We start from the raw sequence: 27,528 nt of genomic DNA on the forward strand, positions 1-27,528 counted from the left end.
TACAGCCATGACCACTAAAGATAACCTGTGGGTGCATCCAAGGATTCCGAGTCCTGTTTCTATATTCTGTGGCAGGCGGTACAAGTATGTCACTTTTATAACATCCACAAAACAATTTAACGCTTAATCCCAAAGGCTAAAACAGCTTCATCAGTGCTTTTCAGTTTTGGTAGCTCAGGGCAATTGTGAGAACGACCCACTCTGAGATTTGCTAAAAAGAAATTAGAGACTTCTTTGTGATTTTATGGAAACTTCCTTTCCAGTGACACCACCTCTATTTTTGTGCTGGGGCATTGAGGGAAACCCTCTGTAGCTGAGCTTATCTTTCCTGGTATGCACATTTCTGGCTAGAGCTATGTGTCTGCAGATACCTGCTAACATTAGAACCGGAGCTGTGTCTTTACACTGAGCTTTCGAAACAAATTTAGTCAAAGAAAGCAAGCGTGTGAGATTTTTGTGGCGCTGAAATAGTTTGCAGGATGCCTTTGCTCTAAAAGCACTTTGTCGTGAATTAGTTTTCAGCGAGTTGCCTCCAGCCACCCACTGTAGGTCTGAAATGGGTCTGGTTATTCCTTGCATTTATTTAGGCCCGGTGCTTTTGGGAATGGGAGAAGGTGTTGGCCCTCTAAGAGTAAACCTAATCAGCATTTGTACTTCGTATCGTTGAGGCCAAGAGCAAAGAGGCATTGTGCTCATGTGGACTTCTCAGACACAGAGCATTTTCTTTACTTACTTAATTCTTATTCTGAGTCCAGTCTCTTTAGCTGAATTTAGACTTCTTTTAGGAGAAATTAAAAGTCTACCTTAAACTAAATTTCTCAGTTAAATACTCTAGCAGAGCTGATAGAGTATTGTAATGGATAATTACCCTTAATGATAGTAATTACCCTACTTCTAATCTAAATATGCGTAGTCTCCACTTGCAGTGGAGTACATTCCTGAGTCATTTACAAACTCTACCGGTATCCATCACCCTATTTTGGGGAGAGTCACTGTTAAAAAACACATTCTTTCAGTAGTGACTGTCGATTCATAGTTGCGATTTTGAGACATACCAGTTCTCTGGCTTTTAACTCAATTCATGTGTGTCACACTTACTGTAGCTTTATAATTTCATAACCCCAACATCATGTGGAATTAAGTCAAATGTCATACCAAAGTCTGAAGTTATCACACCAGCACTAATACATCTATTTACCAAACCAGTAATCTTTTAGAAAACATCTAGTTAGTCTGACAAGGTGTGTTTTCCTAAACCTATGCTGTTTAGCACCAATTATTTATTTTAATACTTTATTAATTGAATAAGATCATTATTTTGGCAGGATTTCTGCCAGGATGACAGGCTGTGATCGCTTAGTTCACCTCGTTTATTTTCTTTAAAATGTCATCACTTTCCTACCACTTTCCACCCAACGTGCAGAATGACGCTTCAGGGCTTCGGAAGAAAAGCACATTTGTTTTGCACTGTGAAAATCACTTTGTCCATTCAGCTGATTTTGAGACGGGTGAAGAGGAGCCAGGAATGAGCCAAACCAGGAGGCAATCGCGCTCTGAGCAGCTGAAGCTGCCCACACGAGACCAGTGATGGGCTGAGGGAGCGACCGCCGTGGCCGGGCTGGCCAACCCTCAGCTCTCGGTGGCCCTGCAGTGATGGCTAAGGGACTCCCTGCGCCCAGGGATGTCCTCCATTCCCCAAATACACCGCTGCAAATGACAGCAGTACGTGGCTTGCTGTTTCTTTACACGACAAGGGAAAAAGCATAATTTGGTTCTGAAACCGTGCAACTTTTGGGGGTTTATCATGGATTTGAAAGAGGTCATACTAAGAAGGAGGCAACCATGAGAACAGAAGTGTTTTCCTGTATTTCGTCAAAGGTTTTGTAAGACAATGAAACAACTGGACATTGTCGTTGTTATAGGTAGTGTGGGACATCTTCTGCTCAGTCTTTTTAATAATAATTTCTGTATCTCCTTAGAGGAGGGTTTGGGACCCATGTCTTCCCTCCTCCAGAGAGTGCCCAAGAAATGCATTACAAAGTGGCACAGCTGGAAGAGGGTGGTGCAGGTGTCCTCACCACAGGATAATTTCTGATCATTGAGGGCAAGACGCATGTGGGCTCAGCCCCTCCCAGGTGCAACCAGTTTTTTCTACAGTGGGGACGATGAGCTGGGGACTGGGACCCAGGCAGAGGATGGAGAGCCTCTCCAGCCCTGGGCTGTCCCTGGGAGCAGATCCATGAGCCCCAGCCCAAGGGGATGGAGACATTAACACCTCCCTAACATAGAGACATCAGTGTGGGACTCACCAAGAGCCATCTCCCTGAGGACACGGTGCTTCCCAGGTACTTTGCTGCCTCTTTGGGAGGTTCTCCTCTCAGCTGACTTTCCCAGCTGCACATGGAGGCATCTGTGCAGGCCAGGGCTTGGGCTTCCCATCAGCACAAGGGGATTAAAAGCAGTTCTGCCCTTCCTGAGAGGAAAATTGTGAGGAGAAGTGCATTAAGGATGTAGAAGTGCCACGGTAATGAGGGCTATGTGAATGCATACCAAGAAAGGCAGAAAAGAGCATGCTACTAGGAGCTTATTGGAAAAAGAGTGGATGTTTCTAAGGAAAACAAGATTACCTAGCACTGCAATAATAAGGGGTAGAAATAGAAAAGAATTTTTAAAGCTGTATAAACCGACCAGACACTAAGAAACAGGTTTTGATAGCTTCCAGTGTGAGTTCTCCTGCTTCTTTCTGAGTGCCTAATCTGGAGCAGTGGGGAAGGGAACTGAGCCGGCTGGATTCGGGGTCACCTCCACATCAGCGATTCTTATTTTCCTGTCATTAATAACTACATATAGGCTATCAGGAGTCATAGTCGCTATTCAATCCCACATATATTTGTTTATTCTCCATGTAAAAATACTGCGATAAACCATCAAGGAGCACGAGGTGCACAGGTATGTGAGAAGCCTTGCTTTATACCCTGCCTCTGCCATTGCCACTCTCATTTGCTGTGCTGAGGAGCAACTCAGTACCACCATCTTATTTTTGCTTTACAACTGGTTTGGTTGATCCTGCCTTTGAGGAAGAACACAGACTAGATAAGGGTAACCATATGTGCCACATTTTGTATCATCTCATCTCATTTTACATGGCATCTGCAGATGGATGTGTTTCCTTTGATTTTACTGCAGCCTTTTGTGTTTGTCAGGACAACACCAGGAGAGTGGAGTTGGCCCTGAGACTGCCTGCTCCTTCACGCAGGCATTTTGTGATCTTTGAAATGCCTTCTGTTCTGGAATCTTAGAAAATAACAATATTGAAAACTTTCCGAGAATATCCAAGACATTAGCTTTATCACCACACAATAAATCATCACAACACAATAAATACATCACCCACTGAAAACTGACTTCTGCAGTTGACATGGTAATAAAATAGAAGTGCAGTTGCTGAGATAACCTGGGAGCGGACGCATTGTCAAAAGAGGACCCAGGACCCATGAGTTCTTCAAATCACTTAATTTTTCAGCTTTATTTTTCTGTCTGTAGGAAAAAAACCCAAACACACAACCCCCTCACCCTCAATACATGTACAATAAATTTAAGGCAATATTTGCTGGACAAGTATGATCATAGCGATAGCATGTGTTGAAGGCTGATGTGTGTGAGAGAGATGTGACTTCTTGTGTGGCACCAAATGCTGAACTGCCTATAAATTATCAAGCTGTTGGCTTTATCATTTTGATTGCTTCTTATAGTTCTTTTCCTAGTGGTTTTCTAAGGTGCTCCTGCAGATTTGTCTGAGTGAATGTTCCCAATTCTTCTATAGATCGTGCAACTGGAAAAAAAGTATTTTCTCAGTAATTGTGTACTTCAGGATTTTTACCTAGTGAGTGTTAAACACAAGAGTATGCGTATGACTTTTCCTAATCAAACACAGGAGGCACAGGAGATGTCAGCTCACACTAACTGATGCAAGTGTGAGGACATATTTTAACTTGTGCAGCTATTTGTGATGTGTATAACAGGAAGTTCAGAATTTACGATATATCAGATCAAATAATTAGACTAAAAAAAAAAAGCCTTTTGCTATATTTAATGCTTTCCCCTACTTAACTGAAAATGTAGATTTAGACAGTCTCATTGACTGATTCATTATTAGACTTCATTTAGGGTGACCCGAACTCTCATAGCGTTTATGTGGCTGCGTACACTGCGTTAAGGGTCTCCTCCTGCTCTGCAGTACACTGGCACCGCTCGTGGCATTGCCTGTTGCTCGCCATCCTTCAGGAAATGTGTGTCCCCTCAAAGCATAGGGAAAGAAATATGGCCCTGAAGGAAAAGATTTGAACTAAACACCACCGGTATTACTCCTGACATAAAATACCGCTTGTTTTGGGTGGTACTTACACAGACAATCCTAGCCCTTAATCGACTCAGAAAAATGTAATGATAATTGCTTATATCATCATGGGTTAACATTCCTTAATGTTGACGTTTCTTAGCTATTGGATGTACAATTCAAAGGTAATGTAATGGGAAAGAAGCTTGTCAACTGTAGTCCTCTAAAAGCAATTAATAAATGTAATAAAATTCCTGTCCTTTTAAAACAAATCGCCATTCCTCGCTCCAGGGCTACAATGATAGCAGCTGCGAGACGGATTGGTAGGCACTGCTGCGGCTCCCCGATAAACCTCCCCTAATGGGGTTCGAAAGCCTACCGTTATCAGCATCACATCTCTCTCTCAAACTAAATCTGATGCGGCAGGAGATGGCAAATGCAGAGGGAGGTAGCAGAGCTGAGCCTTTCTCCTTCCCACTGAGCACCGGGTTGTGGACAACACTGACACAGAGGACTTGGTCATCTGGGGGCCGTGACAAGAAATATCTAGTACCAAACTGGTGATTGCTTGGGAAAAAAATGGGTCCTAAATGTGAAATATCCTCTATGCACGTATCTGTGGCCCTGGCACAATGCTGTTGCATGGGTGAGTGAAGCGTATCTGCTTATTTGGGAGAACTGATGTATTTTTCCACGCTCTTTTAACAGCTCCCAAGTCTACCTTTTGTCCCACTGAAGAGACCTGGTGGCCAGGCCTGGTTATTATCATTGCAGTATGCTGTGCCACACTAGTGTTCCTCTTCGTAGTTGTCATCATTTGCTACAAAGCCATAAAAAGGTAAGTCTCCAGATGCTTTTACTGTGCTTAGGGCAATGCAACCCCACAAAGGTTGACCCAAGACTTGGCTGACGCCTTCTTTTGTTGAATGGCACCCCAAAGGCAAAATGCATCCTGTAGGCAATGTGTGTTTTCATTGGAAAGCCGCTGTGGGTACCGTATCCCGCCTGCGGAAAGGAGGAAGTTTAATACATGGGCATGGGCATGAGGAGGAGAAAAACTAGAAATGGGACAGGGCCACAATGTTCAGATTAATGTGAACTCCCCAAAGTCAAATTGCTGCAAGTTGCTGGGGAATGTCGATAGCTTTGGCTTGGCCAAGTGTAGAGGTGGGAAACACTGTCCTATCCAGTTCTGGTAGTACTCAAAATTTACACATGGGATGTGAGATTTTTGGCCCAGGCACATGACTAATTGTAGCATTTGAGATTGATGCAAACTCTTTTAACCCAAACTCTAGAGTAATTTGTGTAGTTTTTCATTTGGAGACTCTACTTTTAATTTATTCTTGCTTCAAAATTACGGTCTACAGAATCCATTTCAAAACCTGTCTCTTTTACTTTAAAAGTCTATGTGGAGCCTGTGTACAACACGATGCCTAGTAACTATTTCAGCTTTCCTACCACTGTCTTTGCCATAGATGTGCTTGCATAGGCCTCTGGTGGTTAGAAATTATTGACTTCAATTACATAGAAAAATGGGATTTGGAATAATTTCTTCACCTAAATAATATTTTATATTTTGAGCAGAAAAAGTAAAAACCCATTATTCTTGTGAGATACTGCAGTGACATCTGAATCACAGTTTGGATTATATAATGATTATTCACCTTTGGGATTTGGGGGGGGGGGGGGGGGAGGGCGGGGAGAAATACCTTTCATGGAAAAAAGTTATCTGCATGCAAAGCAGCTGCAAGATTTTTGATGAGCCTCAGCAGACATATCGCAATGCTGGAGCATTGCATGTGCTTTGTGGTTGTCTGAAAAATTTATGCAGGACTTGAAGGGTTGTATATGCAAGAGCATCAAAAAGGGAGAATTCAAACAAGACAAGTGTGTATCTAATTTCTTATTAAATTTACACAAGTACCTCTGCTGTTCGAATTTATCTAAAATGAATGCTTATTAGCTTTGAGGAGTTGGAAGACTTTCACTCTAGCTGCTGTACTTCTTAAAAATCATCTACGGAGGACTGAAGTTGGAGTAGAATTGGATTGGTAACACAGCACAAAATTTAGTTGTACTTCCTAATCTACCATTGGCTGCTCATAGGGGATTGCTCCAATTCCATGTGGAAAGTTGTATTTGTTTCAAAAACGGCTATTGTATTTGTCTGCCTGGTGCCAAATCGTGAATGATTTCTGCCGAGGCTGCAAAACCTACCTAGAGGAGCAGTAACTCTCCAGGGCAAATTGTGCCTAACGAGGAATTGCTCTTCAAATCTGCTCTGATGCTGGCAGATGGGAGGTACAGAAAAGAAATTGAAACAGGCAAATTTAGAGCTGCCTTGAAAAGGCTGTGGGAATTCACATAACAAAGTCTTATGCTTCATGTCTGTGAAGAATAATGTAGATACTTGATGAAGACATCCATTATTTGTCAACATTGTGAATATCAACATACAAGTCAGCCGCTTGAAGAGGCATTAGGCTCAGAGAAAAGTGAAAATTCCTCTTAGATCTTCTTATTGTTGACATTCACGCTGCTGACAAACGCTAAGCTGAAAACTGCTCAGATGTGAGACAGACAGCTATAAAAGAAAATCTTATTAATTATATTTTTAGAGTAACTAGAGCATTTCTTTTCATCAATGAGTCTTGCCTAAAACAGCTCTGTTAAAAGGATGCCCTAAAGTGCCTGGCAGCATTCCTCGGTAGTTCAGGTTCCTTGATCCACTGTAAAAGATATCTATTGATAAACGCTGGGAAATAAGATAAGATGCTTCACAAGAAAAGCATCTCTGCCTTCGACACAGAGTATTATTTCATATTGTTGAGCTGAATTGGCTTTAGCTAGTGTGAGAAATCCTTCAGTCTCTTTTTTGCTGGGAGGTAGAGGTGGCTAGAGAAAGAGTGAGGGGATTAATCTGGGTGACGCTGAAGCCGAAAGTTCCTTCGGTGTGTTCCCAGCCTCTGACTCCATAACCGTGCTCTGCCCCGTCCTTTCTCACACTCCCATCCCACCAGATCTCCTCTGCAGTCCTCCTCCCAGGCCCTCATTCCTGTGCATCTCCTGGAATTGGGTCCTCTGTCATTGCAGCATCTCTGACAAATCTGTCTCCTGCCTCCAGGGCAGGGTGTTGTCTCTTACTAAGAATGTACCCATCCCCTTTAGATGTGAGTGCCACCCGCTCATCCTCCAGCCATGTCTGGGTCAAGTTGTAACCTTGATATGGCACCACCCTCTTCATCCAAGGAAAGGCACACGCTGATTGCCTTGATGTAGGAATCAGAACCCAGCCTGAAGAGTCTACCTTTGCTTGCCCCGACTCTTCATTAGCTCTGGGTGAGGATATCGTTGTGGCTCACCACTGAACAGCATTCTTTCCTTCTTGTACCATGTCAGTCACATCTGCAGTTTCAGGGGTGTCCCAGCCCCGGTTCCCTGCTGTCGTGTAGCTGGTCACTGCGGGGGGAGACCAGGAGAATGGCAAAGTATGCTGAGGATGGGACTGTTCACAGTGCCCAGCACAAACTGACCCTCAAAGCCCTCTCCTGCTCGGTTTCCTCTCTCTGAAAGCGTTTGCCTACGTCTCAGAGGTGTCACTGAGGTTCATCACCTACTGTCTGATGAGCAGCGTAAATGTGAAAGTGGCAAGAATTATTAACCAAACACCCCCCCTGTAAAACCTTGCATGAGATTGTCACCCTCCAGCATTTTTAGACAGCAGGTTTTTTACCGCTTTCTGAGGGAGCAGGGGAAGGAGATCCATGTCTTCACATTTGGAAACCCTCATTTTGATGAGAGCCTGGGGTGCGACAAAAGCTGGAAGTGCCAGTAAGCATGAAAACTGGCTTGGCAGCAGCAGATGGCTCATATCTTTTTTTTTTTTTTGGTGCAACAGGAACAACATGTAAAAATTCTCACCAGCCCATCAGCTAAAAAAGGTAAATAAAAACAAAACTTAAATAAATAAAAAGAAAAATAAGGAGAACATACCGAACATGATTTCAGATCGGGTGATAGTACTAGTTTTTCCCATGAATAGATGTGTCCTATGTATACATCTATATCCTGTGTATCTTACCTATAGTAGATCCTATGTATCTCCTGTAGTAGACATATATGGTATATATCTCCCACTGACAAATCCATAAGTATTACAGGAGAGCATTGCAAAAACCTAACTGGAATAACTTGATTTTTCTGCTTGTTACTCTTCCAAACGAAGTGATGTTTTAGAGCCTGACCATCAATGCTGTCTATATCCTATTTAGCCTAAAGCATACGGCTCAACTTAATTAGCAGTATAAGCACTAAAGAGATGCTGAAGAGTGAAATAACAGCAGTCATCTGATTGTAAGGTGTAGCAAGAGTTAAGTGTTTTAGTAGGAAAGCGCAGGCAGAGATTTACTTGCACAGAGCTCGGATCTGTTGTATTAATCCCTCACTTTCATAAGAATCAAATTTGAAGTAGAAAGAAAAAGAAAAATCCTATTGTGCTTAACTTAAAATCTCATTTACTGGTTTCAAACAGCCAGACCCGATCAAACTCTCTCATGTCTGCTTTTCTGTAGCAGGAAGAGAGAGAGTGACCATCCTCAATGTATCATAACTCAACTGGTTTTATTCAATCTGTATAAAACCTGTTTCTCCTGGGGTGGTTTGTTGTCCCTCGTAAAAGGTAAAACTTTAGCATATCACCAACTTTAGGCACTAAGGCTTTTCGTGATAGAATAAAACCTAGTGGCTTGGTGATTCTTTGTGTAAAATAACTACCAGAACCAAGCCAGCATGTTGCTGTCTTCCTCCCTGCATCTCCCCTGGAATTACTCAGGTTCTCCCAATGTGAAATGGTCATAAGAAATACTGAATTCCATTCCAGTGGATGGATTTGACCTCTCTGGTCCATGAGGGAAATAATACCAACATGTGTCAATCATCAGCTTTAAAACTCAGAGCACTGCCAGACAGGTTAAACCCTTGGGAAGATCCATATGGGGCGATGCTTTGAAGGGTCTGAAAGCAGCCTGTGCATTTCCTGTGTGCTGCTGGTGTCTGCGGTGTTGGGCACTGCGTGAGCAGCACACCAGGTACAGATGTGTGCTTCTGCACAGGTCAAGCACCAGAGGAGATCCTGTGTGATATCGTGTTGTGCCGCGGCATGGTTGCACACATGGTGACAGCACCCTCAGTTTGGCTATTTCCTCTGGTCTTGGTGACAGAGGGCTAATTCCTCTTTTAAAAAAAAATGTGAATTTTCTCTTAAGAAACTTTTCCATGGCACATTAGAAAAACTTTTAAGGATTGGCACTCAGGGCCGGCAGCAGCCACAGCCTGTGACGTTTGCAGATTTCTAGGACAGGCTTAATCACTCGCTGGCCAGGGCTCAGGCCCATTGTACGCAGTGGGACTTTTCTGCTCATTTTGTGGATAAGGAAAGTGATCTCACAACCAGTCATTTCTGTAACACATAGCAAGAGCAGACAAATAACTGGTTCAACATCTGGAACACCTCTGTGTATTTCTCTAGCATTTCTTCATTCTCTTTCCCTGGAAGACTGTCACCAAGAAGTGAAAGCAGGAAGCCCAAGGACAATTCATAAGCTAGCCCAGGCTGGAGGAAGCTTGATTGTTTCAGTATCACATGGTTTGTGGACTGGACCTGGTCAAGTGCACCGGGAATGCCAGCAGCTCTAACAAATCTTCATCTGGTGTAAACCAGTGCAGATACAAAAACAATCACTGGGGCTCAATTCATTTTAATCAGCTCTGGGGGTGGCTGTCTCTTAAGGGTTTTTTTTTTAACATCTCCAAGCACTTGAATCATAGCAAGACAGTAAAACTGGAGGGAAGTGGGAGGTAAACACAGTAAAGAGGATTAACGAGAGTTGTTTGGTAAATAAGTAACTGAGATGGGGGAGAGAGGGACCTGCAGAATGTAATCCTGTTTCTGCAGTTCACTGGTGTGTCGGTGTCTGTGAGAAGAGTAAGATATTTACATAAAAGGGAAGAATAAATCCCTGCCTCCCTGTATAAAATTAAGATACTGGAGCCATCTCTCAGGCCTCGAAGGGGAAAGCAAAGCTGAGCATCCCGGTCTCCGTGCCAGCTGACGCGCCAGCTATGCGACCTGGCAGGAGGTGTTTCACGTGGCTTTCCAACATGTGAAAAACCTGTATTTAAGATCTCCAGAACATCCGTGCGGTCTGAGGTGACCCACGAGCAGCCCATCTTGTCCAGGGATGTGATTCCTTGGCTCTGCTGGATTTTAGGTGGGATGCATACCTCTGCTCTCAGATGTACCACAGGGTTTGCTGCCAAAAAGCTCTCTTGCTAAGTCAGCAGAGAAAGCAGGTTGCTGATAGCAAAGTTTTGCATGATATACCTTTTACTCACTACTCTAACTTTGTCAAGGCACAACAGTTTTGTGTGTATCCCATAGCCTGAGACAAAGGTACCATAAACGCCTACATATGCACTTCCTTAAATAGGCACTGAGGTCACCTTCAAATAATAACTAAATGGAAAAAAAAACATTGTACCGAAATAATATGTCAGGTCATATTTAAACTGTCTTAAAATTGATTGCTCAGGTTATTTTCTAGGGTACTCAGCATTAGCGTATGATTTATGGACCCTGTATAGTGCAAGGTCTAGTTTCAGCAGCGGGAGCGAGGTTCCGGAAGTTGGTTTTGTTTAACAAAATGAGGCAGGAACTTGAGAGGGGAAAACACCGAGGCTTGTTTAAGGAGGGTGAAAAGCGGGATCTGGGGCTGTGGTGAGCTGCTATGTATGGAAAAGCGTGTCCCATGGTGCGGGGGTGTACGTCCTGCTCAGCAGGCCATGGCCCCGCACCTCTCCCCCAGCCTGTTTCGTACCACTCTCCCCCAAAGAGGGACCACTCTGTCGTCCTCCGCGTGGCCATCTCCTACGAGACGCACTGAGGCTGAGCACAACCTAGTCCAAAATCATTATTCATGGCAACAAAACAATGCGGGAAGAGAAGACAGAAGAGTGTCCTAAACTCAATCACTTTGAAGTGGATATTCACGGCATGGCTGATGACAGGCAGGTCAAGGTGAACTGAGATTGTTAATCTCTTCTCCCTGATGCGTAAGAAGGGTTTGTGCTCAAATGGTGCCTTAATTCTCAGCAAGTGCCTGGAAAGACAGTAATTAATCAGAAGATAAAGTAAGGTAGTTGGTGGAGAAGCAGGGTTAAAAAGTACTGTTTGAGTGTGGGACGCTCAAAGAGAAGAAGAAAAAGGTCTGTGGGGGCAGATCTGTGTGTCTAATATAAGTTATTGATGTCAAACCAGTTCAGCTCTGCAAAAGGGGTCAACCCCTAAGAAGTGCCATTCAAAAGGGAATATGCTCTTTGTCGGGAAGACCTGGGAATGTCACTGAGGGCAGTTGAAAGAAAGACAAACTTCAAAATTTTGGAAAAGCAAGGAAAAAAGACAGTCACACTGTAGCCTGGTTATCTTTTCCACTGGCTGAATGTTGATGCTTATCAACAATAGAATCAGCATCTACCACTGAGCACCACTGTCCAGGTCTTCTGTCACCTCTAATCAAAGCCCAACGTCCCCATGTATTGCTTAGCCTCTGTGCCTAATCATCTCCCAGTGGTGAGTTTAATCCCATCCTTGGAATGAGGTTGCAGATGGTCTACTAACAACAATTTAAATACCCTGAGCAACCAGTCTTTCTGCAGGAGATCCCATTTTTTAACCATCAAGAAATGAGTTCATAGAATCACAGAGTGGTTGAGGTTGGAAAGGACAGCTTGAGATCATCTAATCCAAACTTCTGCTCTAACAGAGTCAGCTAGAGCCGGTTGCCCAGGTCTGTGTCCAGCTGGGTTTTGAATATCTCCACAGATGGAGAGTCCACAACCTCTCTGAGTCCTTGTTGGTTTTCTTGTGTTCTTTCAAAGCTATCACTATTTATTAAACTCAATGTAGCCCTGCTTGATGAAAACTAAATGCTAGTACAAGGAAAATCAGTTGTTCTTCTAAACAGTATTGAAGTCTGGGTGTTGATCATGCAACAATTTCCAGGATGGTATATAGGAGACAAGTTGTTGAACAGCTTTACGACCTGACCCAAGCCCACTGGAGATGCTAGAGCTCTGCTGTATTCATTCTGATGATTCAGTGGTATCACTGGGGATTTTGGACAGGGGACTAATAGCTGGCGCTGCCCAATGTTTTTTGGGTGCATCAAGATGAAGAAGGGTTGGCCTCATTTTTTCAAGTAGAATAGCAAAAGTATCGCTACTGCTTCTTAGCAGGTTCACTTGACAGATCAAGGGCTGATGAGTGTGGTGGATAAAATAGCCTTTCATTCAGAGAGAGGGCCAAACGAAGCCGCATGGGCAGCGCTGTGCAGGAAAGTTTGCTTTGCCATTGCCTGTGCAGTACGTGTTGGTCAGATAAGCAGGAGGAGCTGCTCTTCAGAGCTGTCAGTCTGGGATTTTGATATAAGCACTACATGTTTGCATAGCTGTTATAGGGCAGAAGTTCTCTGTCTCTTTTAAGTTACACCAAAGTCACATTCTGCTAGGGAGAAAGTTTGCTGTCATAAATGGATAAAATGCCCCACTGTTTCTCGTAACTGGGAACACTGGAAGCCTTGAGGAGGCTTTAGTCTTTAGCGTAAAACAAGTGATCCAGTGTTTCACAGAATACTCTCCTATGGATCATTTTTCACTTGTTCACCCCTGATTAGTGATGTATTGACAAAGTTGCCAACAGAAATGTGTAGAGCATTATGGCCTATCCTGTGATCAATTAACTTTGCACTGTGACCAGAAACAAACTTGCCATTTTTCTGTTTTCTACTGCAGATGGGGGTACCACAGCAAATGGGCAGAAGTCTTGAAATAGATTCAAGTACTGTAGTTACTGCCTCAGTGCAACTCTGTAATAGTCACGGGTGGATTTTACAGGCTCGTGCCAAAATATAATGCTCATGCTGGTGTAATTGCATTGGTTGAAATATTCCTGATTTACCCCAGCGCAATTAGAAGATACAAGTGGGTACTGAAGCTTTGAAATATATAGGAGAGTTGCCAGGTTTGCCATGAGTTTTTTATTACATTTTTTCCCAAAGCCATAACTTCTGAAGAAATCTGAATAAATATGAGATCAGGGTTCTCTTCACCTACTAGTCCAAAAATTTACTTTAAACTCAAGACTTTTACATATTCAAAATCCTGTAAGGCAAAGAAATGAAGTTTTCTTAGAAATTCATATAATTTTGAAGACAATCATAGTTTTTACAAGCTGACAGGAGAGCACTTCTGGCTGTCCCTGCTGGTGAAAAGCCACAGCTGTGGCTGAGATGTACCCAGCACAGCGTGCAGGGACATTGGAAGAAAGTTTTTGGCTTGATTATCTGGAATATCTGAGCTTAGGAAGAGACTGGGGAACGACTTTTTACTCGGGCATGTAGCGATAGGACAAGGCAGAATGGCTTTAAACTGGAAGAGGGCAGGTTCAGATTGAACATTAGGAAGAAGTTTTTCACTGTGAGGGTGGTGAGGCACTGGCACAGGTTGCCCAGAGAGGTTGTTGAGGCCCCATCCCTGGAGGTGTTCAAGGCCAGGCTGGACGCGCCCTTGGGCAACCTGGTCTGGTGGGAGGTGTCCCTGCCTATGGCAGGGGCGTTGGAACTGGATGATCTTCAAGGTCCTTTCCAACCTAAACCATTCTATGATTCTATGATTAATTTATGTGCATTAGTTTCATATCTTTGTCTAATTAGTCACAACTTAGTGTGCAACCAAGACCTCGGCTTTTCCCTGCCCTAGCTGAGAGCAGGTGTTGGTAAAGCATGGCTCATGGGTGCTTGTCCATACCAGCTGGTTTCAGGGGTCCCCACTGCTCTGAAGAAAGGTCACATGAGACACACACCCCCTGCCTTGCTGTGCTGTTTGCTGCCATGCAGCCACACTGCCTGGGGGGGGAGAAGGGTGTGGACAGGGCCCCCGTTTGCAGAGCTGCGATGCTCCTCAGACGCGCATCGCTCTCTAGCAGCCTCCCTTGAGCCCCTTGCAGCTGTGCTGCCACCACTCGCATGGCTCCATGGTCTGATTTCTCTGATCTTCCTTCTCCGCACCCCCCTGGACTAACTGCTAAATATTTATCGTGCTGCGGGGTTGCTAAGCAGCGCACAGCTCCCCGCGCCGGAGAGCCTTGCCGGGAAGGCGAGACGCGCAGTAGGTCAGCGTGGGCAGAGCTGGGAGGTGGGAGAAGACGGCATCTGCTGGGGTGGTCCTGCTCCGCCACACGCTTACCTCGCTCCAACTCCGGCATCTCCTCCAGCAGCAGGCACGTGGCCACCCCCTCCAGTATGGCTGGACTGGAGAACGATGCTCTGGGTTTGTCCAGCTTGGAGAGTTGTTGGCTAAATCATAAAATCATAAAATAGTTTGGGTAGAAAGGGACCTTTAAAGGACATCTATTCCAACCCCCCTGCAATGAGCAGGGACATCTTCAACTAGATCAGGTTGCTCAGAGCCCCATCCAACATGACCTGGAATGTTTCCAGGGATGGGGCATCTCCCACCTCTCTGGGTACCTGTGTCTAACACCCTCACTGTAAAAAAATTCTTCCTTATACCTAGTCTCATTTTACCCTCTTTTAGTTTAAAGCCATTACCCCTCGTCCTAGCACAACAGGCCCTGCTACAAAGTTTGTCTCCATCTTTCCCGTAGGCCCCCTTTAAGTACTGGGAGTCCGCTATAAGGTCTCCCCAGAGCCTTCTCTTCTCCAGGCTGAACAACCCCAACTCTCTCAGCCTGTTCTCAAAGGAGAGGTGGCCCATCTGATCATTTTTGTGGCCCTCCCCTGGACCTGCTCCAACAGGTCGATGTCTCTCCTGTGCTGAGGGAACAGCTGTGTCAAGGGCATTTGTGGAGATGAGCTATCCTGAGAGCGCCCCGGCAGCCATTCCCCAAGCTAATGCCAGGGGATGGAATAAAGCATTAACAGGGGGTCTGATGTAAAGGGTCTGATCCCAGCTGTGTGCAAGGCAAGAGTGGAAGAGTGGGAAAATAGGGTCATTCCTCATTCTGGCCTTTTCCTTAACCCAGCCATGCAAAGAGGTCCCAGGTGGAGAAACGGTGCCACCTTTGGTGTCTTCTTTTCGAAGCAGTAGCATAAAACCTTATGAAAGGTTTTAATACTCCCAAGCAGCAGGAACTGCAGGCTCACCTGGCTCTTCCCTTCAGTTGCTCCAAGCCCTGGGGAGCCAGTGTGGAGACTGGCTGAACTCAAATCCTTTCTTGGAAATTGTTCCCAGTTACAATTGTCTAAACACACTTAGCTCCCAAACTGCACGAAACCAAATCTCTGTGGAGGCATCAAAGTGTTCAGGACTTGCTGGTAGCTCTGCCTCTGTATGGACTTGCCCAGTTACACTCCTGGAGCATGGGGAGGCTGGGACCACCCTGTGCAGTCCATTTACAGTGGGTTTGCATTGATCCCGCAAAGAGAAGGGTCTGGCTCCGCAGACCCTTTTTTGTGAGTGGAGAAATTCAGAAGCAGTTGCTTGGAAATCAGTGGTCTTTAGCTGGTGGCAGAGACAGATTGCCTCAAATGCAGTGATCTAGATAGTTGCAAAGGTTAGTTCATTTTACAAGTTTTAGGTTTTTTTCTCCGCTCCTTGCATTTCTTTGTGTTGCAGACACTTTTCTATTAAATACATTTCTGTAATGGAAAATCTGCAGAGAATTTTGGTTCGTCTGCACAGAAATTTACCATTACTATCTAAATAATTTTGTGAAATTCTATCTAAATGATTCTGTGAAATAGCAGTAGCCTTGTTCTTCTGTATGGATTGAGTCCATCTTTCAGGTTTGTGCCTGTGTTTGCAAGGGATCAAATAACGAGGTAGTTATCTACATTCAGCAAAAGTCTGGGCACAAAGTAGCACAGAAGATCAACTTTGGTTTGCAGATGGAAAAGTCCAGTGCCTAAAATGGCAATATCTACAGTCGCTTGTCTGGTGAGAGACATACGGTCCTTCAGAGACGGCAAGAGAGCAGTGAAGAGCAGCCCTCGCTCATCTCCTCTCTCTGCCCCTTATTATTCCAACCCCGCGTTTTTGCCGTGCTGATGGCCACCCTGACCCAGAGCACAGGGCACCAACAGCCAGCCAGTCTGCAGCCGTGGTGGGGGATTCCTGCACCTTTCCCTTTTCCACTTCCCCCTCCAATATAGGTGTTTTTTTGTAAGGACATATACATGTTGACAATCCCGGGCTGTTTCTGCATCACCTGGCAGACCGTGGTGCACCACGGGCCGAGCTCCATGCACGTACCATAGCTGTTTACACTGCTCTGGGGCAGGACAGGCCTTTGAGGAGCAGGAGTGTGCCCAGCTTGTCCCCCAAGGACACTGCCAGCACGTAGCACACTGCCAGGCACGGCCATGGGTATGGCCTTCCTCCAGACATGGTTTTGCGTTGTTCGAAGCAGGGTGCCTTCATACCAAAGACATTTAATATTTAGAGGAGAGCCACAAGGATGATCCGAGGGAGCACCTCCCCGATGAGGAGAGGCTGAAAGAGTTGCAGCTGTTCATCCTGGAGAAGAGAAGGCTCCGGGGAGATCTTATTGCGGCCTTCCAGTCCCTAAAGGGGGCCTACAGGAGAGCTGGGGAAGGACTTTTTACTAGGGCATGTAGCGATAGGACAAGGCGGAGTGGCTTTAAACTGGAAGAGGGCAGGTTTATATTGAACATTAGGAAGAAGTTTTTCCCTTTGAGGGTGGTGAGGCACTGGCACAGGTTGCCCAGAGAGGTTGTTGAGGCCCCGTCCCTGGAGGTGTTCAAGGCCAGGCTGGATGTGGCCTTGGGCAACCTGGTCTAGTGGGAGGTGTCCCTGCCTACGGCAGGGGGGTTGGAACTGGATGATCTTCAAGGTCCTTTCCAACCTAAACCATTCTATGATTCTATGATTTTTTTTTTCATTAGTGGCTTTTTGCCAGGCTGGGAGGCTGGCAATATGAGCTCATTTTTTTACATTAGGCCCATTCATTTTTTCCCTTTTGTCATCAAAACATATCGATGATGTATTCTGCACTGAGAACACCCAATGGATAACGTCAGCTGTAATATCCCTCCAGTCAATAAAACCTTTTAAAGATCATTATAGGGAATGCAAATAATGGGTTGTAATGTGAGGGGTCACTGAAAGTACTTTTATCAGTTATGCCGGTTAATAGTCCAGTGTCCTAATAATAAAGCTGCTTCTCTTCCTTAAGACTAGTTTTGTGTAGGAATATAATTCTGAAGTTAGCTTAATTGAAGACCTAGTAGGAAATGTGATTGCATCACCTGAGTCTCCCAGGGACAGCTCTTCCTTTGTAACATCAGAACAAATCCTCCTCAAGTCCACCAAAGTCTGTGGAATTACTCTGACTTTGCACTGCTGAAAATAAATGAAGGCTAAACTCCACTTCTTAAATTTCACGTGTGGCTCAGCAATCTATTTCAATTACTTGCAATCTGAAGAGGCCAAATCCTCCCTTCTGATATACTTCAGCAGGCTGGGAGAGATGAACTTCTGCAGAAAGAGATCCGCTCACCACATTTTGCACCTGAGTGCACCAGCTCAGGGAACCTCTAAGTGCTGATGAATGGCTGCAGAGCGGCTCCATATGGATTTATTTTATTTCCCGAAAGAAGCACTCAGCAAAGGGTAGATCTTCAATCTGTGCACAGCAAGAGGGATTTGGCTATCACAGGGGAGAGTGAAACACCCCAAAACAGAAATCGCCCACATGCCTGCAGGGCTTGCTTAAATATACTCCAGAAACTGGTCAGCTAAAAATGGCTGTGAGAGAGAGCTGAGTTAGCCGTAAGTTGCAGGCTTGAAAATGTTCATGCGAACAGCCAGGAAAGAAGAAACTCTCCTTAGGAGACGGTGTCTCAGGGCTAGATCAAAGCCTATTGGTGCAACATGACTTGGAGTGCTGTGAAAGAGACTTTCCCGTTTTGCATGATGGTCATAGCATGTGCACTTGTACAGATCTTCTCCCCTTCTCCACACATGACATAGAGACAGAAAAGGTCTGAAGATGTTAAAAATTGTGTGCTTGCTTTCTCCAGTAAATCTGATTTATCAGCTGACCACTAGTTTTGTTTGGCTAAGACTGAAGTACTCAAAGGTCTCTAGGGAAAGAATGGCCTTTTCTGATTCACAAAAGACACATCTCTTTTTCCCCAAGGAGCAAAGGGGCAATGCAGCTTGAGAAAGGAGACCTCCACCAAATGTCCAAACCTGAAAGTAACCCGTAGTCCTTCCAAACAGTGCAGGTAATATCATTCAGGTTACCCATCAGACTTTCTAGTTTGGAAGAGTAAGTCAAAAACATCACTTATTGGGATAGTAAGTAATAAACCCCAGGGCAAGACAGTTTGTGTCTTTTAGATGCTGGACTATCTAACTTACCAGACTGGAGATGGAAATACAGGGAATGCATGTAAAAGCCTTGGGAGACTGAGAGTATTGAGCATTGGTCCTTGACAAACACTGAGCAGTAGTGAGTGCGTTTGCTGAAAGTTTTCCAAATGGAGCTGCTTTTTATTATAACTGTGAAACATTTGCTTTGTACGTGGGAGGTAGTTGAGCCAGTAACCTCTTCCTATGAGTAATGAATAGTGTGCTGCTTGTTTTCTGGACAGAGAGATGGTCTGCATATGGCTGTTAACTAATTTAATAGAGAAAAACTAAGATTTCAGACAATTTTCATCATTAGGGTTTCTTCTTTGATTTCTATCTTTACACTGTCAAATAAAAAGTATCCAGATTGAATTTTTCTGTTTCCTCTGCGACAGTCAAATGGAGAAATCTCTCTCTTTCCATGACTCTGAAAACTATCTCAAGAAGTGTCCTTCTTTAACATGGGCCCCATAGGTCTGAACCATAGTGCCAGGCTGGCCAGCCCAGGTTAGTCATTAGGCAAGGCTCGTGGTGGGCAGCTGCACACAAATTTGATGTCTGTGTCCCAGAAATCAACTGTTGTCCGTGCACTGAGCCCCTCTAGCAGGGGCCCTGTTCACAGACCAGTCTTAGAAAGCAAGTTCGCTTCTCCCACCAGTTGCTATCACGGGAACTGCTTCACGTCTGATGGCTGATGGCCGGCATGAATCAAACAGCTGTCTGAGGATGACCCACAGTACCGAGATGTAAACAGCCTCCACTCACATTCTTTATGTTCTTATAAACATTTAGGTTACTGGGAGAGATAGTCCTGTAATTGAATAACATTACAAAATTTATTCTTCCTTTCCTATCTTGTATCTGCTAAATAAGGATGTTTTTGAAGTGTGACTAACCCACACATCATCTTGGCTGGGCTTCCAGCAGCGAAGTCTAGCCAAGAGCTCTAAACATAGCTGCCATGGGTACTGCTAGCACCCTAGCCCAGGAGACGAAGCTGGGTGAAAAGATACCTACCAGCTATTTACCCTGTTCCTTGGACAACTTTTGTAACCCAGGAAGATGCTGCTGCGGTTGGATCTCTGCTGGTATGTAGGTAGCTTGGATATTTCTGCTGTGCACTTGGGGGCACATCAGGGTAGACCAATCCTATGAAGCAAATGGGTGTGTCGTATGAGACCCAATTTTATTGAAAATCATTAATTTTTATGTGTTGATAGCTAATGAAATATTCATCGGTATGGAGAAGAGCTTTGAAGTCGTTGCACGTATAAGCAATACATCTTCAGCTCTCTGATTTGCCTCTTCCCTTCTGCTGCTTTCCCCCTGGGACCAGCAGACACACACGCGACCTGGTGCATGCCACCACCAATGCAGGAGGGGCGGGTGAGCCATGGTGATGCTCGTCGGTAGAGCAGCTCGCTAGCTCCTTATCTTTCCCCATAGCACAGCCCTGTGCTGTGACATGCAAAAGTGTGGCTCCCCACAGAGCTCGGTGGCAGCTTTGTTGATGGTGGCAACCATTCCTCAGGAAAGAGTGTAGTCGCACTGTGGTCTTCTGAGCACTGGACATCTCCAACAACGCACCGCAGGAGGGGAAAAGCAGCCTTTCCTCCTCTAACTGCATTTTAGAAGAAGAGTGACACTCTATTGCCATTTTGTAAGAAACAGGATAGGTGTTTCCTTTGGAGGATAATTCAGGGCAGCAAACCCCAAGTGGAGGCAGGCATCTCCTGGCAGTGCTGGGTAGGGTATGGGGGTCCCAGAAGGAGGTGAATTTAAGATCCCTTCATTTCTCTGCTGCCAGCCCAAGGTCACCCCCTCCTAGCTTGGCTGGGTTTCCCCGGGGCCCAGCCTTCCCAGATGCTGGCCATGGTGCCCTGGCACTCAACAGAGACGTTGCTTTGGAGGTAGGCAGTAGGAAACAGGTTTGCGATGCTCAGGCTTGTCTTATGAAATCAGGTTTTATTCTTAACTCTCATCCCTTCCAAGCTCAAAGCACCTTGAAAAGTATGAGCAGGTGGATTGTGTTGTGTCGTTTAAACTCTGTTGTACTTTACTCTTCTGGACAAGACTTCTATTCCCATTTCTAGGTGATCTTATCCTCCTCACAGCTTCAGAAAGCCTGTAAATAACAAGGCATCATAAAGTCCTGATTAAATGAGTAGTCTGCTTAACTTTTGCTTGATTTTGTCTGAAAAGTCATATATATATATAGATAGATTTTCTTAAGTGTGTACAAGTGAGACACAAGGTGAAACTCTCCCCTAGTACTGTACCACACAACTGCCTTACAGACAGTCGGTCTATGCCAAATCTACACCAGCAGCCGAAGCTGGCAGGGAGGGGTTTGTCAAATGTATCAACTGAGTTTCATGCCTAGACATGATGAAAGGGCAAAAACTGTGCCTCCTCTAAGAAATTTTCTAAAGACAACTTACAAATTATGTTTGAATGTGCATCATTTCGTTGACCTTTACACAGGACTCTGCAGAGAACTGGGACAAGCCAGTGTGACAAGCCAATATGAATTTCTTTGCTAAATCAGATTTATAAAGTGATCAGAACCTTATCTGAAACTGAAGCTTGATGTGTGAAATATGCTGTTAAATGGCTGTTTGATGCTTTCTTGATTTTAGGACTCATGCAAATTAATGCATGCATGGTGGAGAGGTCATTATGGACTCTGACGCATCATTTCAGGCATGTACTAAGCTGTACAGAGTTGCGTGTGCCTTTCGCTCGCAGATGTTTGGCGTGAAGAGTACACCAATTTCTTTGCTAAACATCAAAGCACAATGTGTAGCAAATCCTACTGTAAAGCAATGCAAACCACTTGTTAGCGCACAGCCCGTTTCGCCTGCCACCAAGTGAGTATGTATGTCAGATACGAATAGTTCCCTACTTGTTCCCTCACTAATCTGAAACATCCGTTTCACCACTGAAGAGCAACCCTGGAATGGAAATGCATAAATACGGGGCCACAGCACTTAGCTGAAAGGGGGTTTTGGAGTATTACATGTGGGACGATCATGCATAACCCAGTTTATCAGGCAGAAAATAGGATAAAAGGGTTCCCCTTGGTGCGTAAGAGGAAAAGTTGAATGCTTAGATCTCAACAGTCAATGAAATTTGGGGTAAAAAAAGGGAGTGACACACGGACCTAGTAATGGAAAGAAAGCTAGTTCCCTAATGCAAAAGGGCAGTTTAAAAATCACAACAGGTCAAGATGACTTTGCATATCTCAAATACATAGGTCGACCTTAATCACTGTGACAAGCGCATACAAGTCCGCCAAGCCAGTGATTCAAATGGTGTTAACTGAGGCAAGTTTGACCCTAAATCCATGCCTGACGTGCCTGTGGAAACAAATCGAGTCAATGAGTTAAACAGAGCACTGTCCAAGCCTGAACTTTTGTGTCTGCCAATAAATAAAGAAATAAATGCCTCAAATAGCCATTTCATTGAGACCCAAGAAACCAGCTGCTCTGCTTCGCTGGCAGTAACCCTGAGCAGGTGATAAGGCAGAAGCAGAACCCTGATAAAATCTCCATTCCACTATTTGCAGGCTCTGAAAAAAAGGCACTTTGAATGCATGTTAGCACCAGTGGTGTAATATCACCGGCAGCCTCTCCCCCAGTGTCTCCAGAGAGGTCTCGCCACTGGAGGAGAGTCTCCGAACCCCCCAGGTCTGTGCTTGGAGCCCAACCTGGGGAGGGGAAAGAGAAAATGGCTACTCTCGGGAAGAGAAACTAATGCGAAAAAAGGAGGAGGAAAGGCAAAAGAGTTTCAGGAGGACTGAAGAAGTTGGTCGTGGAATCACTTCTAGAAAAAAGAAAAAAATGTAGATTAAAATGAGATTAAGACTTTTTTTAATATGAAGAAAGAAGAGGAAGGAAAAGAAAATGGAAGTGGAGAGGTGCAGAAACACACAGGAGAACAAAAGAAAGAAAGAAGGGGTAAACAGGAGGCAGATAGCAAGTAGAAGTGACCAAAATGTGTTCATTTTTTCACCATTCTTAGAACTGATTGCCAGGGTTGGAACTGGAGGCGGGGGTGGGGGGGATTTTTGAAAGCAGCAGAGAAGTTAAAGACAGCCACATCATTTTTCTTGTGCAAGAAAAAAATCAGAAAAGTATTGCCATCAAATTCTCCGTTCCTCTTGACAGGGATGTGGCGGGGTGGATGGGCGCTTTGCAATGTCACGAAAGACAGAGCTGCAGGAGCTGGTGTCAGATACAAACAGGCACAGCATGTTAATGGCTGGAAAAGGGTTCAACAAAGCTCTTAGTCTCCCCTTCCCTTCCATTTCCGTTCTCTAACAGCTGGAATCACAGCCAATATTAACAAGCCTTAACTCTTACCAGCTAAAGAGCAGCATAAGATGTCACAGTCACAAGTATTTTCTATGAGATTGCAAGCAAAACAAATTTATCTTCCTGTAATCGTCCTCCATAAATCTTTCACTAATACTTTGCTGAAAGTAAATGTCATTAACTATTTTTTTATTAATTGTTGTTTGGTTTGTTGTGTCACACCGCTTTTGAGGAGAGAAGTTGTGGGGGAAACACTTACATGATGTAACATAGTCTGTTATGGGTCTTATGCTCAGGTCTCCCTTTTCAGAGTCACTTTAAAATACCAGATCTGATGATTTTGCTCCATGATGTGCAGATGCTTGTTAGATTTCTGCACTTGCTGGGCATTTCCTGAATCGCCTCCCAATTAGCATTGGTGGTCCTGGCCTGTGTTACCAAACGGTGCCAGTGGCCACCAAACAAAATAAAAAGGAGATGCTTCAGTGGTTGGTGCTGGGGGACTGGTAGATCACAGCAGGTACCGTGTTTCGGTCACCTAACTCAGACACCTAGAGGATGGACATCTGTGTCTGGGTCAGTAAACTAGCCTTCCTTCACAGGCAACACAGAGAAACACAAATGCCTTGGGCACAAAGCATCTGACATTTTCGGTATCCACTTTAAGCTGTTCTGAACAGTGTTTTAAAAGCGCTTGTGTCTCTCTGTGAAGGTAGTCTGGGGTGGTCACCACAGATGTACAAGTCTATACTGGTCAGGTGAGTCCTCTCCTAGTGACCAAACATTGCGGTTTTATGGTGACTGGTGAGTGAGTTGAGTCCTCCAGTGGGCACAGCTGGTCATCCCAGTTTGAATGATGTTGCACTTTGAAGAGAAAGGCCCAGGGCTGCCCCAAGGCAAAGCCTGACCCAGCGCCCAAGCCTCTATTGCAGGGGTGAAGGTGGTGGTGGAGGGCTCTCCTTCCAGCAGCCTTTGTCTCATGCAACGTGCAGGCCTGTATCTACACACAGGCTAGCACCAGGAGACCAACAGCCCATCAGGAGGGCTTAGTCCCAGGCCCCTCATCTTCCAGGTGGATCATGAGGATTGACCAAATTTATCTGCTGCTTTGACCTATGTTGAGAAAGGGAAAACAGAGAGGAAAAGTTCAGTGTTATGATGCACCTTACATGTCCTTGCTTTCAATCCGGATTGACAAAGAAGATGTTTATCTCTGTCCTTTCTTCTCCCCCCACCCCGCCTGTATATCACCGAACCTGGCATCACCCAAGGAAACCAATGAGAAAAGAAGAGAACGGAACCAGTCGGGCTGAATATGCAATGACCTCCTCCCAAAACAACAAAACAGTTGATAACAATGCGGTCGTATAATCCCCGAGACCCCGCCGAGGCGCAGGAGGTGGTAAACTTTCAAAGCACACACACGGAGTATGCGAGGTGGGTGAAATAAGGCGGCGAAAGGAGCTCTGTGGCCAAGGACTTCATTTCAGAAATAGCGCACGCATCAGTGATTCAGAAGAGAAAAGCAGGCTGCTCTTCAGGCTTGCTGCTTCCCCAAGGGAGGATAAACTCGCCCACCTGGGCTGCCCGGAGGAAAGGTCTCACAAAGGCATAAGCATTGCATGCTGCATCTCGTGAAAGCGATGTCGCGATGCCTCCCGCTTTGTCTTCTTCCTCTCTTCCCCACCCCCCCGCCCCAACCTTTTCCGTTTGAATTGAGTGTCCAAAACCAGCTGCTTAAATAGGATCTTTCGAGGAGAAGGTGATCTGCCAGAGTAGCAGCAGCTTATTATAAGTGGGTCTGAGGGTCGTGGGTAGGAGGTGTCACCTACGTGCTTCTCCAGCCCGTGCAGGTTTTGTATGCAGTTTTAGTTTCATTCTAATCATTCTTATTATTTCATTATTAAAAAGGGAAAGATTTCTGTTAAGCCATCAAGCAACCAAAAATTGCATGAACTTGTGACTTACCCCAGAAAATTCACCTGCGGTCTGGTGACTATGCAATTTCCATGGCTAAAGACTTTTTAGGCAAAAGAAATCAAAATGTAAGATTTTAGCAATTAGCATTACTATTGAAAGAGAGTTACTATCACGAGGTGCTTTGAACATTATTACTTCATAATCAGCTTCCTTTTTTGCCTCACACTTTATTTTTTACCTTTAAAAAATTCTTCCTTTGTGAAATTCTACACGTTTCTCTGTGTTTGCATCACACTGGTTCCCCAGGGAAACCCCCACAGGAAAGATGTTCTTTACATATTGTCATGAGTATTTGGGCGGGATTGTGTCGAAAGGACTAGCAGCCCTTTGAAGTCCTCTTCATTCACTGATTAGTGTTGTTTCCCAAAAGCGTCGAGTCTCCTGAACTGACCCACCGAGGACATTGTAGGTCTGGCTTGGAGGACCACTTTTGAGGGTCTGGTAAGCTGGTTGTGCCCTCGTTAACTCAGTCTCTGCCTCTCCTGGGCAGAGACTGCCAATCGTGCCAAATTCAGCGTAACAGCTTAGCGTTGTACTTTCCGTGACGTGGATTGCAGACTACTTAAAGCAAAGCCGAATCCACCCAAATTCATTTCACGTAGGATCTCAGGTTAGACTCAGTAAGTAACCCTTAGGATAAAGGCGATGAGACTAGCCGAGGCGCTGGTCTTTCCCCCCGTCCTGAAAACCTTCCTTTGCGTCACACCTCCACGCGTATGTCTCCGTTTACCTCTGCGCTGAAAGTAGTGATGCAGTGAAAGACAAATTTCCACCCTGGCTTCCTGTCTGGACGTCAAGCTTCCATACCACTCGGGCTCCGTGTCCGTGAGTAACTCCCAGGCGCCGACCCAGTCTCGCTCCGGGACGTGGCTGCCCCCCGGCCGTCGCGTCCCTCGGTACTGCAACACACCGATGCTTTCAGTTTTGTATAAGGATGTGCCTGAACTGCAGAAATCAGACCTTGATTTTGAACGCGTTCCTGTCTGCGGTTGGTCTGTCGCCGGGACGTAGAGTTTGGGCTGATGGTAGAGGAAGACGATGTTCTGCAGACCTTCCCCGAAAAAGCTCCGGGATGTTCAAATCAGGAGTTTCAGCTCAGGCCCATCTCTAGTTTTCTATTACCTATTGAACAATAGGGTGTATGTAAATATAAGTATCTTTTCAATGATAAAATGAAATGCTGCTATATACTGCTATTGAGGAATTTACGGAGTTATTCATTTAGCTTTTTAGCCTGTCATCACTATGTAGAAGTTTAGCTACATGAAATAATTATTTTTTAAAGGCTAGACTTTCTTGAGAAGTGAATGCGATTACAAAAGTGAAAGGGAATAAGTAACCCTTTGCCCACGAGTGCGATCGTTCCCTGCCATATTCATGCTGTGTGCTTGCACAAGACACAGTGATATATATGTTCTTAGATCCAAAGTGGGATTAAAATGACAGAATTTACGCTTTGATTCTAGTATCCCAAATGTCAATTGCCTAAAGCACTTAGCCCCTAAATACTATAATAAAAATATTGCAAGTATATTTCTAGAATATTTTTTAAGCGATAACATTTATTTTGGTGTAGTTACCTCCGTTTGCCTTTCTTTTTTTACTCCAGTTGTTTCTGCCTAAACGTGGCATAGTTTGAGACTGGTTGCATGTTTAGCTGACAGTATAAAGTATGAATGCAGATGAGTTTAGCATGATACGGGCTCAGGATTAGCACTTTCTCCTAAAGGTTGTTGATTTTACTTATTTCCTAATACAGCTTTAAAAGCATGTTCTGTAAGGCCAAAATCACAGAAGGGATTTGTAACTCATTATGTCCATCAAAATGTGTCTGTTTTTGCGAGAGAAAGTCTAAAGAGATGGTCATCAAACACTCTGTGATTTTCAGTGATGTCAGTGGTGAAGTGTCCTCACTAGAGAAGACCCTGGTGCATGACATAACCCACGATCAAACCCACCCCGGGCCCCCTGAGGTCTCCTCAGGAGAACATAAACACGAAAAACGTGGTGGAGAGCGGGGAGGCAGGGCATTTCGAGGAGCAGCACGTGAGGACTAGGGTCTGTTTTTAACTCTGCCACCGATCTGCTGTTTACTAGCAAGTAATTTTGCCTCTCTGTGCCTCAATTTACCCACCTGTATAATCAAAGTAAAAAACCTTATCAGCTCTGTAGCAGTATTTTCGGAGATATAGATGTATCCTGTTTGCATAGGCAGATTCACACTATCACTATATGCAACATGCTAATATTAAATAAACATATTTGGGCACATCATCACCATAGTATTTCTGAAACAAACATGCCCCAGTGTGGTTTTTTAATCCGTTGGGCGCAGAAGAGCGGCAGCAGACGGGCTGAGAGCTGCTCTTCTCCGTGCCCAGAGCCTCTGCTCTCACCCTCGCACGGCCGCGCGGCGGGGAGAGGTGGGAAATCCTGCACGGG

The 27,528-nt window shown here is 44.9% G+C and overlaps 1 protein-coding gene across 1 annotated transcript in view; it reads left to right on the forward strand.

Annotated features, from left to right (window-relative positions):
- Positions 1–24,477, forward strand: part of PRIMA1 (proline rich membrane anchor 1) — a gene marked incomplete at both ends in the record, with an annotated part of 49,738 nt that extends 25,261 nt beyond the window's left edge. Inside the window, 2 exons of the mRNA XM_082485598.1 lie at positions 5,045–5,174; positions 24,378–24,477. Of these exons, the coding sequence (XP_082341724.1) occupies positions 5,045–5,174; positions 24,378–24,477 (230 nt within the window). The remainder of the gene's footprint in view (positions 1–5,044; positions 5,175–24,377) is intronic.
- Positions 24,478–27,528: the final 3,051 nt, after the last annotated feature.

The sequence above is a fragment of the Vanellus vanellus genome (assembly GCF_965231255.1).
Source record: "Vanellus vanellus genome assembly, chromosome: 6".
Taxonomy (NCBI): domain Eukaryota; kingdom Metazoa; phylum Chordata; class Aves; order Charadriiformes; family Charadriidae; genus Vanellus; species Vanellus vanellus.